Below are 15,356 nucleotides of genomic sequence, written 5' to 3'. Positions count from 1 at the left end.
ACCGCTGGTCTTACCTGTGCGCCCCTGGAGTAGGACCTGAAGATGGTGCAGAACCTGCCCTGGCCCGATGTGTCCCTGAAACAAAGGCGGTTGGGGATGCGGCCCATGGGACCCCAGCATGCACAGCATGACCCCCTCCTACTCTGCTGCACATGCTGGCCAACCTCCATGGGCCTGGGCACCCCAGGAGACTGCCCTGTGGGGCGGGAGAACCCCAAACCTGGAGGAATTTACAGCTCAACTTTGAGGTTCTGGAAATGCCCTTAATGTGGAGCCCAGTAAAGGGCAAGGTGAGAGGGGCTGTGGCTCCTGTGGAAGTGAGTCTTTGTGGGCAAAGGGAGCTGGGCTCTGCCCGAACAAGCAGCCCTGGGCCTTCTGGTTTCTGCATCACGTTCCAGCCCATGTTTATACAGGGGCGGTATCAATAGCTAGTCTACTGACACGTAAACAGGGCGCCTTCCAGTCTCCTTAAGGATTCCTGAGTCACTTCACTTGGCTTCCCGGCCCGCACAACAACTGAAGTGTGGCAGCCAGGCACCTTGGCCGCACAGCCCGACTCACCAGAGTTCCAGCTTGACCCGCCGGCCGTCCAGCAGGATGGTGGTAGTCTTGTAGTCGATCCCTGCAAGGAAGCAGAGGGTGGCTGAAGGACCCACCTGGCCAGCGCCCAGTCCCTGAAGCCAAGCAGAAGTGTGGCTCCAGCCCAGGGAGCCCAGTGACCCCAGCTGGCCACCCTCCTGTCACCCCAGAGACGCAAGCCGGGTACCAATGGCACCGGCCAAAGGGAGGGCAGCTGGTCTCAGCATCGGCCCACGTCGTGTGCTTCTCAAAGCTAATGGGTTTTCTGAGTTCTTGGGTTCATCGCAGCTCCCAGGTACTGACAACGGGAGCGTGCTTGGAGCATGATTTAGTGGTACAGTAACGTCTAAAATGCCATTTCTCTGGAGAGGTATCTGGAGAACCTCTGCTTGCCATGTCTTTAGTTTTTATTCTTTATACTTTTTTTTTTTTTTGCGGTACGGGCCTCTCACTGTTGTGGTCTTTCCCATTGCGGAGCACAGGCTCCGGACGCGCAGGCTCAGCAGCCATGGCTCATGGGCCCAGCCGCTCCGCGGCATGTGGGATCTTCCCAGACCGGGGCACGAACCCATGTCCCCTGCATCGACAGGCAGACTCTCAACCACTGCGCCACCAGGGAAACCCTATACTTTTTAAAATTGAAGTATAGTTGAATTATGTTTCAGGTGTACCGCAAAGTGATTCAGCTATATATATATCTCTATCCTTTTTCAGATTCTTTTCCATTATAGATTTATATAAGATATCGAATATAGTTTCCTATGTTACACAGTAGATCCTTGTTTATTATTTTTTCATACTTTTAAGCGAAAAAAGTCAGTCCAAGAAAGGTGGGTAGGAGCAGGGCCAGTGCTGGATGCATTACTTTAGATGTAAGATCTTCAACTGGTTTATAGGCCATCGGGAAACTTCCTAAAAGCTGTCTTTCCTCCTCCTCCCTTAAGCCTTAAAGATGTCATCAGCTTCTTGGCTGTTTATAACACTTGCTCTAAGAAGGCTTGGAAATGGGCATTTTTAATGCAGACACTGCTCTCACACATTGTGTGTGCATGTGCAAAGCCAACCTCAGAGAGCTGCACGTGAAGCCTCTACCCTCAACGTCCTTCCATCTGGCTAACTTCTAACCATGTGTCAAAACCTGGCTCCCACCCATCAAAAGACACTCAACGGAATGAAAACACAATCCACGAAATGGGAGAGAATATTTGCAAATCACGTATCTGATGAGGAACTGATATTCAGAAAATATGAAGAAATCCTACCACTCAACAACAACAAAAATCCAATTAGAAAATGGGCAAAAGACTTTCTCCAAAGAAGATATGCAAATAGCTAATAAGCACATGAAAGGATGCTCAACATCACTAATCAGTAGGGAAATGCAAATCAAAACCACATGAGAAGGACTTCCCTGGTGGCGCAGTGGTTAAGAATCCGCCTGCCAATGCAGGGGACACGGGTTCGAGCCCTGGATAGATCCCACATGCTGCAGAGCAACTAAGCCCGTGTGACACAACTACTGAGCCCGTAAGCCACAACAACTGAGCCCGTGTGTTGCAAGTACCGAAGCCCACGCACCTAGAGCCCAAGCTCCGAAACAAGAGAAGCCACCGCAATGAGAAGCCCATGCACCACAACGAAGAGTAGCCCCCGCTTGCCCCAACTGGAGAGAGCCTGTGTGCAGCAATGAAGAACCAACGATGAAGACCTGATGCAGCCAAAAAATTAATTAATTAATTAAAATAAAGAAAAAACCACATGAGATACCACGTCACACCCACTAGATGGTTATTATCAAAAACCCAGAAAGTAAGCAGCATTGGTGAGGATGTGGAGAAATCGGAACCTTTGTGCACTGCTGGCGGGAATGGAAAATGGTGCAGACACCATGGAAGACAGTATAGCATTTCCTCAGAGAATTAAACACAGAATTACCACGTAATCCAGAAATTCCACTTCAGGTTTATACCGCAAAGAAGTGAAAGCAGGAAATCGAACATGTATATATTTGCACATCCACGTTCACTGCAGTGTTATTCACAATAGTCAAAAGGTGGGCGCAACCCAAGCGTCCAAAGATGGATGAAGTCCATCTGTACAACAAAATATTATTCCACCTTAAAAAGGAAGGAAAGGGGGCTTCCCTGGTGGCGCATTGGTTGAGAGTCTGCCTGCCGATGCAGGGGACACGGGTTTGTGTCCGGGTCTGGGAAGATCCCACATGCCGCGGAGCGTCTAGGCCCATGAGCCATGGCTGCTGAGCCTGCGAGTCCGGAGCCTGTGCTCCGCAATGGGAGAGGCACAACAGTGAGAGGCCCGTGTACCGCAAAAAAAAAAAAAAAGGAAGGAAAGGGACTTCCCTGGTGGCACAGTGGTTAAGCATCTGCTTGCTAATGTAGGGGGAATATGGGTTTGATCCCTGGTCCGGGAAGATCCCACATGCCGCAGAGGAACTAAGCCTGTGCGCCACAACTACTGAGCCTGTGCACCACAACTACTGAGCCCACGCTCTAGAGCCTGCGCACCACAACTACTGAAGCCCACGCACCCTAGAACCCACACGCTGCACCTACTGAAGCCCGTGCACTCTAGGGCCCGCATGCTGCAACTACCGAGCCCGCGTGCTGCAACTACTGAAGCCCACGCTCCTAGAGCCTGTGCTCTGCAACGAGAAGCCACTGCAATGAGAAGCCCGCACGCCGCAATGAGAAGCCCATGCGCCACAACAAAGAGTGGACCCCACTTGATACAACTAGAGAAAGCCCGTGCACAGCAACGAAGACCCAATGCAGCCAAAAATAAAAATAATTTTAAAAAATAATGAAAAAAATAAAAAGGAGGGAAAGTCTGACACATGCTACAACATGGATGAACCTTAAAGACATTATGCTCGGTAAAATAAGCCCTACACAAAAGGGCAAATCCTGTATGATCCCTTCTACGAGGGCCCTAGAGCATCAGATTCAGAGACAGAAAGTAGATAGAGGTCGCCAGGGGCTGGAGGAGGGGGTGGGGAGTTAGTGCTTAGTGGGGACAGTTTCAGTTGGGAAGATGAGAAATTTCTGGAGCTGATGGGGGTGCCACTGAACTATATACCCAAAAATATTTAAAATGGTAAATTTTATGTTGTGTATATTTTGCCACATTTTTTTTTTTAAAGTGAAAGAAGATTCTCCTGCACATATTCTCAAGCTAAAGAAACACTCTTCAGGGAGGAATAGAACTCAGGCCCGTCTCCACCGTCCTTCCTCTGCATCCACCCCTCCCCCCAATTGTCTGCTGATAACCCACTTCTTTGGGTGGAAACTCTTGGAATTCTCTGTCAAACAGGAAGCTCAGATTTGGCCCAGGACACCCTCCTTTCAGTCCTGGCTCTACAGCTGCTGTGAGAGCTGGGCCCCATGAGGACAGTGTTGGAAACAGCAACCTCCAGGAAGGCTGTGGATGGGGATGCCCATCCTCTACACAATGTCACCTCCATGTGGTGGACCAGCCCAGCAGGTTCTGGCCATGGGGACTGGATACCCTCTGCCAAGGGCAGCCCCCATGAAAGGACCCCGATCGAGGTGGCACCATGGCCCAAAGGCCCAGCCTGGAGCTGCAGGAAGGAGCGGGCGCCCAGGAAGGACCCAGGAGGAAGCAGGGCACAGGGAGCGGGGCTGCTGCCCTTGCCCGCCTCTGGGGAGGAGGCCAGCCTCTGCACACCGTGAGGCTTGCACAGCTGGGTGCCTTGCCCACCCACCGCCTGCGCCCAACCGACCCCTTACTCACGACTTCAACTTCAGAAAGGATGACCAGTCCTCACCCTCCAGGGGCTCTGCTCAAAGCTCTGCCAAATGCCCAAGAGAGACCTGTGGGGACAGGCACTCAGAGCCAGGAGCAGGCACCATGAGGGATCAGCTCTGCACTCCTCCCAGCACGCCCCCCCGCACCTCCCACAGTCCACCAGCTGGGTCAGAGGGCTCCCGGAGAACAGGGTTCCCAGGGAATGGGCCACTAAACCAGTGAGACTCCCGCCCAGGAGCCCTCCCTACAGCACGGCACTGGCACCCCCAGAAAGGCTGAGCAGCCTTGTGAGGGGACTGAGGGCAGTGGACGGCAGGTCCCCACAGCAGACGGCAGTGTCCAGCTGAGAATGGCCGGGGAGCTGGCCGTGCAGAAAACACGGACAGCCCTCAGGCTGACACGCTCCCTCAGAGGTAAAAAAATCTCAATTAGGGGGCTTCCCTGGTGGCGCAGTGGTTGAGAGTCCACCTGCTGATGCAGGGGACACGGGTTCGTGCCCCGGTCCGGGAAGATCCCACATGCCGCGGAGCAGCTAGGCCCATGAGCCATGGCCGCTGAGCCTGCGCGTCCGGAGCCTGTGCTCTGCAGCGGGAGAGGCCACAACAGTGAGAGGCCTGCATACCGCAAAAAAAAAAAAATCTCAAGTAGGGGACTTCCCTGATGGTCCAGTGGTTAGGACTCTGTACTTCCACTTCAGGGGGCGGGGGTTTGATCCCTGGTGGGGGAACTGATGAGATCCCACATGCTGTGCGGTGCAGCCAAAAAATAAAAAAAAACAAAACGAAAAAACTCACGTATATTTTTCACGCTTGCTCTGCCTCTCACCTGCCCACCTCCCAAATCTGGATAAAAATGTACAGTGTGCTTTACAAATTCATAGAAAATACTGACAAAGCAAGTCCAAAGAGAGGCCTGCCCGAAGAGGCAGCACCTCCTGTAGGCAAGGATGGTGCCAGCCAGACTCCACGGCTGAACCAGCTCCGACAGCTCTTAGGTCTCAATATCTGCTGTTGCAGAACTTCCATCACCTCTCCCTCACCTCACCCCACCCGTGCTTGAGAACGTGGGGAACAGAGGTTTCACGGAAAGCATCTAACACCTTGTACAGCACAGGCATGACTGCTGAGAACACAAACCAGCTCTCAGGAGCTGGGGCAGCTGCCCGGTGCGCAAGGGGGCGGGGGCAGCTCACACACGAGGAGGGGTTCCCAGGTGACCAGGCCTCAGGCTCTAGGACTGTAGACACTCCCTTGATGGACACAGGGCTCGGGAGGCCACCAGGGGCCAGAGTAGACCTCCTGTGTCCCCACTGGGGGCTGCCCAGCCACTTGGCCCCTGGCTCGGGGGTCCCTGCTGGCCCCTCACAGCCCAGGCTTCAGCTCTCTGCCCCTCCCAGACTGTCAGCCCCTGTCACCTGAGGTGTTCACGAGTTGTTAAGAAGGTCTTCCTACTGTTTCATGGGGTTTCTGAAAGGAGTGCAATTCACTTGACACAAGAGGCTTTTTAAACTTCTACTGTCCACCAGGCATCCAGCTGTCTTGGGCAGCACCCGGCCAGGATCTGCAGCCTGAGCATTCAGATTCCCACCGACGCGTCCCTACCGGCTGGGTATTCACGGCGCAGCACCGGTGGCTCTCACTCTGTGCCGAGACCCTGACCCGCCCCGCACAACGTGTGGGCCCCACCCTCACACCACGTTTTGCAGGGATGCTTCCACCTTGTGAATCACAGGAGACTCTGTCTTGTTTGTTCAGAATTTTAACGAGAATTGTTCACCATTTTGGAAAAAAAAATCACATCACCCACAGTAATACCTATATCAGGTACATTTTCCTCGTCACTTTCTCAGCATCTAGTACAACTGTCCCCAAGCACTGACTTGCTTAACCACAAACGATCTTATGACATCCCACTGCACCCCTTTCTTCCTCCTTTACATTACCGAAGTATGTATACGTATGTGTGTGTTTTAGTTCCTAGTGTGGGTAGAACAGATGATCTACTAACTTCACTCCTTTTCAGGACAGTAAAGGGGATGCTGCAGAGCACTGGTCCTGCCGGCCTCCTACCCCATTTCTGCATCGCTGGCCTTGCCCCCAGCAGGGAGGAGCTAAGCACCAAGCAGCTCACCAGCTCTGGGAAAACGTGACAGGCTGGAGAGGCAGGAGCACTGTAACTGCCTGGCTGCTGATGCTGCCGCCTGTGCAACAGGTGCTTCAGAGCACAGACTCAAGAGATGGGGGAGGCAGAAGGAAGAAGGCTACCAAAAAGGTCACTCAAGTTTCATCTTTTTTTTTTAAAGATTTTTAACAAATATTTTCTTTCTTTTATTTATTTATTTAGTTTGTTTGGCTGTGTTGGGTCTTCGTTGCTGTGCGCAGGCTTTCTCTAGTTGCGGAGAACGGGGGCTACTCTTCATTGTGGTGTGCAGGTTTTTTATTGTGGTGGTTTCTCTTGCTGCGGAGCACGGGCTCTAGGCGTGTGGGCTTCAGGAGTTGTGGCACGTGGGCTCAGCAGTTGTGACTCATGGGCTCTAGAGCGCAGGCTCAGTAGTTGTGGTGCATGGGCTTAGTTGCTCCGCAGCATGTGGGATCTTCCCGGACCAGGGCTCGAACTCTACATTGGCAGGCGGATTCTTAACCACTGCGCCACCAGGGAATTCCTCAAGTCTCATCTTGACAGCTGCTCACATCCTAGTGATTTGGGGAGTCTACCGGGCACCCCCACAGGCCCCCCGAGACAGGGACACACAGGAGGAAGGCTGAGCGCTGGGTGGCACTGACCAGCAGGACACACCCCTGTCTTTGCAGCCTCCCATATTCGGGCATAGGGCGTTTCCACCTGAGTGGGGCATCCACAGCCACGGCTCCAGCCTGTCAAGGACAACCTGACCTGGTGCAGAAGCCACGTTCCTTGGGCTCCTTTTCTCCCGCACGGCCGGTCCTCCCTCAGGAGTCACACTTCCCACATCTGTTGGCACCAACTCAGAACAAAAGACCCCTAGAAAATTCATCTTCACTCCACCCCTAGGAAATTACAAGGTAATCAGGGCAAAGGGAACAAACCAAGTTAGTTTGCAGCTTCAGCTTGTGCGTACAAACCAAGACTGCAGATGTTTCAAAGCCTAGTTGTCCATCACTCCTAGGGAGCAGAAGCCAGTGAGAATGAAGACCACTAGGCACAACCTGACTGACCCTGGGTGGAGGCATTTCCCACATACCTGTCCAGGCTCAACTCAGACCCACCTGCAGGGAATGGCAAGGAGGGACATCCCACCACACAGCACATCCCCCAACCTCTCTTCTGTCTTTATGTCTATTCAGTCAACACTAAGTGCCTAACCATCCAGCTACTTTCCAACAACATGAAAAGCCACAGGACAACTTGTTAAAAATTCATAACAAAGAACAAAAACTGAGTGATAAAAGACTGAGTTAGGAATGAAAGAGAAAATGTTAATCAATGCCTTCCTCTGCAGTATTAAATCCAGCACCTGAAACTGGCACGCAGCTCCCGGGCAGTGTGGCCCCAAGCACACGCCCTTGCAGGCAGCAGGGGAGCCCGCAGTTTCACGGGGGCGCTGCAGATGCAGCTCAGTCCCCAGGCTGGAGGAGTTGGTCTTCCAGTAGAGCTCCCAGACCTCGCCTCCTGGACCCAGTCAGGCTCCCCATGCATTTCCAACACGAAGCCAACGCACAGCGTCAGGGCGCTGCTCCCAAACTCAAGACAGGCAGCCGCTGTTCTTAGTGTTACTCCTTAGGGAGGGAAAATAAGGTCTCGCCAAGTTCCCAGAGACAGACAAAAACAAAAAAATGTCTAGGTCCTCTTGGAACCAGAAAAAACTTCCAGTGACACAGGCAGACACACAGGAGTGTCTGGGACCCACACACTGCCGTGCAGGCAGCCCTAGGCTAAGCGGTCCTCCTGGACATGCCTGACCATCCTTTATGCATCCTCCCAAAGGGGAGGCCACAGCACAGGCCTCTGTCAAGGCCACACACCTCGCACCACGGCGTGCGTGGAGAGAGAGGAGGGTCTCAGAACAGTGTGTGGGCACTAGCAGGTGGGCACAGGTCCCGCCTCCCGGCACTCCCACCCCAAACATGCCCCTCCCGAGGGTAGTGGGATCTGAGACTGGCTTCTGACCCTTGGAATAGGGCCGAGTGACGCCGTCCCCTCCGTGATCACGTTGCACAGGACTGTCCTGCTGCTCCGTGAAGCAAGCCGTGCCGGGGAGAGGCCCATGGCCAGGAAGGAGGGTGGCCGGCTGCTGCCAACAACCACATAAGCTCAGAAGGGATTCTGCCCCAGCCCACACCTGGGCACAGCCTGTGAGAGACAGAGGTCCTGTGAGGCCCGGCCAAGCCATGCCCAGATTCCTGACCCACAGGAACTGGGCGCTAATAAGTAGGTGCTGTTTTAGGCCACTCAGTTTGTGGTATTTCTTGGTTGGGTTGAATTCCACAGACTGGGACTTCCAAACAGCAGACATTTATCTCCCACTGTCTGGAGACTGGGAGTCCAAGACCACAGTGGCTGCAGATTCTGTGCCTGGTGGGGCGGCTTCCCGCTGTGTCCTCAGGGGCAGAGGGGGTGAGGGAACTCTCCAGGGTCTCTTTTACAAGGACAACAACGCACCCTCCTGACCTGATCACCTCCTGAAGGCCCCACCTCCTAAGACCACCACCTGAAAGTCAGGTGTAAGTGTGTGAATTTGGGGGGACACATGTTCAGTCCACAGCAGTTAACTAATCCTGGCAGCATCTCGCAGAAATGCAAACGTGCACTCCTCCGACCAGCCTGTAAAACCCTACCAACACAAAATAACAAAAAGAACCTTTCATCAGGCTGTGGTGGGAGAGTCCTAGTCCCTGGAACCTGGGGACATGCTTCCCACAGGGCAGAGGGGCTTTGCAGATGTGATGGGTTATGGGCCTCAAGAAGGGAGAGGACCCTTGGTTACCCGGGTGGGCCCAATGTCATCTGGAGCCCTCAGAGTGGGGACCCTTTGCCGGTGAGTCTGACAGATGAGACGGAAGGACGGCTGACCTGGCTTTGGAGGTGGAGGAGGGGGACATGGTGAAGAGTGCAGGTGACCCTGAGAAGCTGGGACAGCCCTCTGTTCACAGCCAGCAAAGGAACAGGGACCTTGGTCCTACACTGTGACTGATCACTACACCTACAGAACAGTAAGATGACGAGGTACAGCAGCAACAGAGAGGGAACGTCCCAGGGTACCAGTAACCGACGGTATTTACCTCAGCATCGTTTTCTATTATAAACAGACTCAATACAGGCTAAAAATCCACCCACTGGGAGGATTTAACAGGAGGTGATCCACAGGATGGAATGCTGTATGGCCCTCAGCATGGCGAGGACGGAAGCAGGATATAGAGCGAACACAACTCTCATACCCTCCTGATGGGATAGAAACTGCTTAACTGCTCTGGACCACTGGGTGGTATCTACTAAGGCTGCACCTGCAGCCCAGCAACTCCACCCCTCACTGCTTCCCATACAGAAACACAGACACTCACTCACCAAAAACACGTGTGAGAATTTTCACAGCAGCACTACTCAGAGTGACCCAAACACGGAAAGTCTCCCAAAGCCCATGTGCAGAGTAGATGAATACACTGCCGTCCTCATGCGTGGAACGCTGCACACAAAGGAGGCATGAACCACAACTACACACAGCGACGTGGCTGAAGCCCACACGACACGGGGAGAGAAAGAAGCCACACACAACTATACACCGTGTGGTTCCGCTCATAGAAAAACACCAGAAATGCAAACCAGTCTGTGATGTAAAGGTCAGCGGTGGCCAGGTCTGGGGCAGGGGGTGTAGTCTGCAAAGAGTGGAGGGAGGTGATGGCTTCTCAGGTGAGTGCACCTGTCAGCACAGCCACTGAACTGCAGGCCTTACACAGATACAGGTTCTGGGTTACATAAATTACACCTCAATAAAGCTGATTAAAAGGGAAAGAGGCTGACAACAGCCGAGGCTGGCCAAGATGTAGAGCCACAGAACTCTACGTGTTGCCGGTAGGGACTCAAAATGAAAGGTCACTTCAGGACCCAGTCTGACCACTCCCTGTACGGGAAGCAGACACACACATGGCCAGCAACCCCACTCCCAGAGACACGTACACATGAGGATTTGTGCGTTTGAATGTCTCATGTCACTGAATCAGACACTTACAAAAGGGCCAACATGATAAATGTGTATTTCACCACAAAAAAAATATTTCTTTTTAATTTTAAAGGATTTGTACAAGAATGTTCATAGCAGCATCATTCACAGTAGCCAAAATCAGGAAACCCAAACTGTATTGATAGGTAAATGGACAAACAAACTGGGTGACTGCGTGCACAGGAGTGCCACCAGGGATAGGACGGCACTCGCTGCAGTATGCGAATGTGAATGGACTTGCTGAGCTGAACGAGCAGATGAGAAAGGCCATGCTGTATGGTTCCACTTACAGGAAGTGCTGGCAAAAGGAACATAGAGGCACAAGAAGCAGGCCAGTGGGGACCCGAAGGGGCACGAGTGAATCACATTTAACGTGCTGACCACGCGGACGTTCTAGGGACAAGGACGATCTGCTGGCTCCAGCACCTGCCCTTCTCCAGACGGGGTCGGCACCACGGGTGCATGTGCCAGCCTGCCGCCAGGGCTGCTCAGGAACAGAGAGGACACAGAGGCACCTCATACAATTCAAGACGTCCTTGTATGCTGGCACATGGGATGGGGAGCAGCTCGAGGGCGGTTTGTGGGCTGGTTTCCTCAATGCCTTAAAAACCACACCAGACCAAACCAAAGCAAAAGCTTTCTGCCGTCCATAAAGAGCAAGCACACTTCGCACACAACACCTGGCGAAACCCCGAACATTATAAAAACAAACAAACACAACTACTCATAACCCCAAAACTCAAAGGTTACCATTAACATTCTCCTAGATTTCACTCGACGATTCTGTCCTTCATCTTACATACATTTATACACTATGTAATTCGACATGCTTTTTTTCCCCACTTAACAAGATAACAGAGAGATTTCCCCATATCATTGAATATTCATTAAATATTGTTCCAAACCAGCATTTTTAAAGGCCCTATAATATCTCACTCTACAGATATACCATATGTCCCCTGCCAGACCCCTGGGCTGCTTCAAGTTTTTCATTTTTATTAAAAAAAAAAAAAAAAAAAAGGGTTTCCCTGGTGGCACACTGGTTGAGAGTCCGCCTGTCGATGCAGGGGACACGGGTTCGTGCCCCAGTCTGGGAAGATCCCACATGCCGCGGAGCGGCTGGGCCCGTGAGCCATGGCCGCTGAGCCTGCGCATCCAGAGCCTGTGCTCTGCAGCGGGAGAGGCCACAACAGTGAGAGGCCCGTGTACCGCAAAAAAAAAAAAGCCTTGCTTTTCTCCACTTGTGTCCCCTTATGTTCCCTAGGATAGACTCTTGATCACTTGGTGGAAAGGGAGGTGTCTCACAGCTTCGGACACAGGCTGCTGAGTCCCCCGGCAAGATGGCCAGCGCCATCAGACTTGCTCTGTGAGGAGCTCCCGGGTGAATGTTCCATCCTGCTGGATTTTAAGGTTAAACATCTTCCATGTATGCTTCACCAGGACCTCCTCTCTGAAGGGTCTACGTGTTGCCAAGTGACTTGAAGTATGGAAGATACTCCCAGCAATGACAACACAATCAAGCTGTTCCTGCTTGTTGAGGGGCCTCATCGCTGCCGACTGGGACCCAACCTGTGTGCGCAAAACTGTGCGCATGTGTGTGCCTGCACATGTGTGTGCCTGTGCATGTGTGAGCCAGTGAGCATGGGCCGCGCTGAAAGGGGCCTCTGCCGGCCACGCCGCACCGGAGCCCGTGCTCAGGGACACACCTCCTCCTGCCCCAACTACGTCAGCAGGAAAATCAGACTCAGCTCCCAACACACTCCAGCAGTTTGAGGACTAACAACATCGGACTCAGGAAGAGAGAGAGGCCTAAACAAGGGGAAGCAGAGATCAATGCAAAACAACTGGCTAAAACTAGGGGACTGCTATAAGCCACACCAGCCCAGGGCTTAGGAGGCAATGGCCAACAGCGGCAGGTGGGCAAAGTGGCCAGGCAACGCTGCTGCCGAGTTGGAGCTCCCAAATCCTCCGTGGTGGCTTCTGGACCTAAACACAGACCCTCAGCACCCTGTTAGACATCTCCGTGTTCCAAGGCTGCACAAAGCATCTTATGTCCCTGTTATCAGCCCTCCCAGCAAGATGTTGCACAGACCTCATCTGCAGGCACCCACCCTACCTCTGCCCAGGTGATGGACAACCACCGCCCAGGAAGGTGCAGGCCGGCGACAGCTCAGCTTACTCCCTCAAGAACCGCTTCAGTCCCAGCGCATCTGCCCAACCCCAGGGACCACAGTGCTGCGCTCTGATTCACAGGACACACCGGGTGGCCTCCTGGGCTCACAAACATGTGTTTATCACCAGCCAAGACCTTTGCCCAGGGGTGACACTGACTCCCTCGCCCAGACCTGGCACCTGGCTGCCTGTGGAGAGCCGGTCCATGTCCAGGGCTCGGGCCGTCTCCACTCTGTTCTTCCTCTCTGGGGATGGGGGCTTCCTCTCTGTATGCTGGCCTCCTGACACCACACCCTCTGCACTCCTTGGCTAAACCTTGGTTAGACTCCTCCTCACTTTCCTTCCCTCCTCACGATTCTGGAAGCCTGTCTGCCAAGCAGCCCTCCTCCTGTGTGAACAGCTTCCCTCTTCTGCGTTCTAGCCAAAGGGCCGTGAAGAGCCAAGGCTGCCTGATCACGCCCCACCGCCTCCATCAGCATCAGTTTACCCCGTTACCTCTGTTCCCCTATCCCTCCTCTACCTTCTGAAAGACATATGTCCACAGCCAACGAGGTCCTGGACATTCTGACCTCCGCAGAAGAAAATCGTGCAGCACTGTGGACACCGGAGTCTGTCCGTCACTATCAGACCCCAATCATGACCGGAAAACCTAGGTTACCACCTTACCCTCAGAGTTCAAGTTCACTTTATTCACTTTTATTTCCCAGCTCATTCCCAAAGGACTTAAACGGCCCACCTTCCCACACGAAGGGTGACCCCGCACACCCGGTTTTGGCGCGGACGGCCCCATCTCGGTCTCTGATGCCTGCACTCAGTCCCAACACCCTTCTCCCGAGTGCCCAGGGCAGTAAATCCAGGCCCACCCGCCATCTCTCCCTCCCTTCACGCATTCCTTTTGCAGCTCACTCCAAGCAAGGGTGCCGGACACTGAGACCTTCCCCACTTTCTCCAAGTGCCTGATGGACGACGCCCTGACTGATGTGGCCCCAGGCCCCACGACACCCTGTAAGCGGCGTGTCCCCACACTAGATGCTCCCCGCTCCCCGACCTGGCTGCAACCCTGCCTCCTCCTCCTCCTCCCCCACTCAGGCCCAGACCAGGTAAGTGGCCAGCTCTTCACGGACCAGCCACCATGCACCTTGCCAATTCCAATTCAAAGAGAACAGGGGCCAAAAGTGCCCCAGGACCCTTCTCACCTGCTTCCCCACCCCGTCTTAGGATTTCCTTCCTGAAACACACTTCTACCTGGTTCATCATCCAAGCCACAAACACTCTTGCTGATGCAAACAATGATATCATGTGTGCACGACACAACACAGCAGCGTTGCTAGGACCACGCAACCCCTCGAGGGAGACCAGCTCTGCGCTGCCCGCGCCTGCCACTGAAGCCTTCGCTGTCCTCTGCTCAAACTTACGGCATGTGCTGAAAGCTGGGGAAAGTCTTTCTAAAACTGAAAATATTCTAGCTACACACTTAACTATTACCTGAAAATCTAGAAAAAGCCATGCCTATCCAAATTACAAATCAACGTAACTAGCATAATCCAAAGCAGGTACCAAAATCCATCCCTCAAAGCCTGCCATCCTCTTGGGTAGGGTAGGTTGGTCTTTACACCACATGTAGCATGTGAGTACCTCCCACAAAGGGGCAGAGTAGAGGAATCCCACCAGGCGTGCAGATGGGTCTACGTGTGACCCTGGCTTCCAGAAACTTCTCTGGAAACTGGTGGTTTGCTGTCCTGGTTAGTGGCTGACCCTGGGCACTCTTGGGGCTCTGCTCTGCTGGCACACCCAGGAGAGAGGCAGGCAGAGCAGGAGCACTGCAGTGAAGTTAGAACAAATGGGCCTTGGTGACTGGTCCCAGGCCCCAGAGCAGAGGGAGGGGCCCCAGGACCTGGGACAGAAATGCCAGGAGGGCAAGAAAGTGCAGGGAGAAAAGAAAGAGCTCAGCTTGGGATACACTGAGGACAGGAAGCGCTGGAGGGGAGGGTTGTGGTCATCAGAGAGAGGAGCCAGGCCCAGGCCCAGGGTGGAGGCGAGGGTAAGGGCCCAAGAGTGAGTGGTGAGAAGGGGTCACCCCCGCAACCACAGTGCCGGGGCTCCTGGCAGCCAGACTTTAACTGGGGGCGCTCAGCGCCCAGCTGCCCAGCGCTGCCTGAGCCTCGGTTCTTCACCTATAAAATGGGAGGATACTGGTGTCTCATCCAGGGTGGTGGGGAGGAAAGGATGAGGAGTGCCTGGCACACATCACATTTGGGCCCACACCTCACCTCAGAATCTCGCACCTCCCAGAGAAAAGGCAAACCCAAAAAAACCACCCAGAAAAATGGGTGAGATCCAGACACCGGCACCCAGGCAAGCACAGAGAAAGAGAAGGGACTGGGAGGGGTTGTGTGGTGACCATCAGCACAGGGGTGCCACACCAAGCTGCTCCCTGCACCTCCCGTGTGCAGCTCTCAAGCTCGCACTGGGGACAAAGCAGTGGAGAAAACACCAGGTGTGCACAGTCCAGCACGAGAGCATCTGAAGATGCAGTTTCCCTTAGCTCTTCACTGAGGACAGAAACCAACTTACAGCCAGAGAAACACCTGGAACTGTCCAGGGACATGGTGACGCACTGGCACGC

General features: G+C 53.6%; 1 protein-coding gene across 3 annotated transcripts in view; it reads right to left on the bottom strand.

The window, feature by feature from the left end:
- Positions 1-15,356, bottom strand: part of RAB40C (RAB40C, member RAS oncogene family) — a 30,516-nt gene that overhangs the window by 12,019 nt on the left and 3,141 nt on the right. For all 3 annotated transcript variants that reach the window (XM_060124531.1, XM_060124530.1, XM_060124529.1), the window contains 2 exons: positions 562-622; positions 15-75 (listed from right to left, as the gene is read on the bottom strand). In XM_060124531.1, coding sequence (XP_059980514.1) covers positions 15-75; positions 562-622 — 122 coding nt within the window. The remainder of the gene's footprint in view (positions 1-14; positions 76-561; positions 623-15,356) is intronic.

This window comes from Lagenorhynchus albirostris, chromosome 15, assembly GCF_949774975.1.
Source record: "Lagenorhynchus albirostris chromosome 15, mLagAlb1.1, whole genome shotgun sequence".
Taxonomy (NCBI): Eukaryota; Metazoa; Chordata; class Mammalia; order Artiodactyla; family Delphinidae; genus Lagenorhynchus; species Lagenorhynchus albirostris.
The sequence above is the reverse complement of the archived record's forward strand: the minus strand, read 5'-3'. Positions and strand labels throughout refer to the sequence as shown.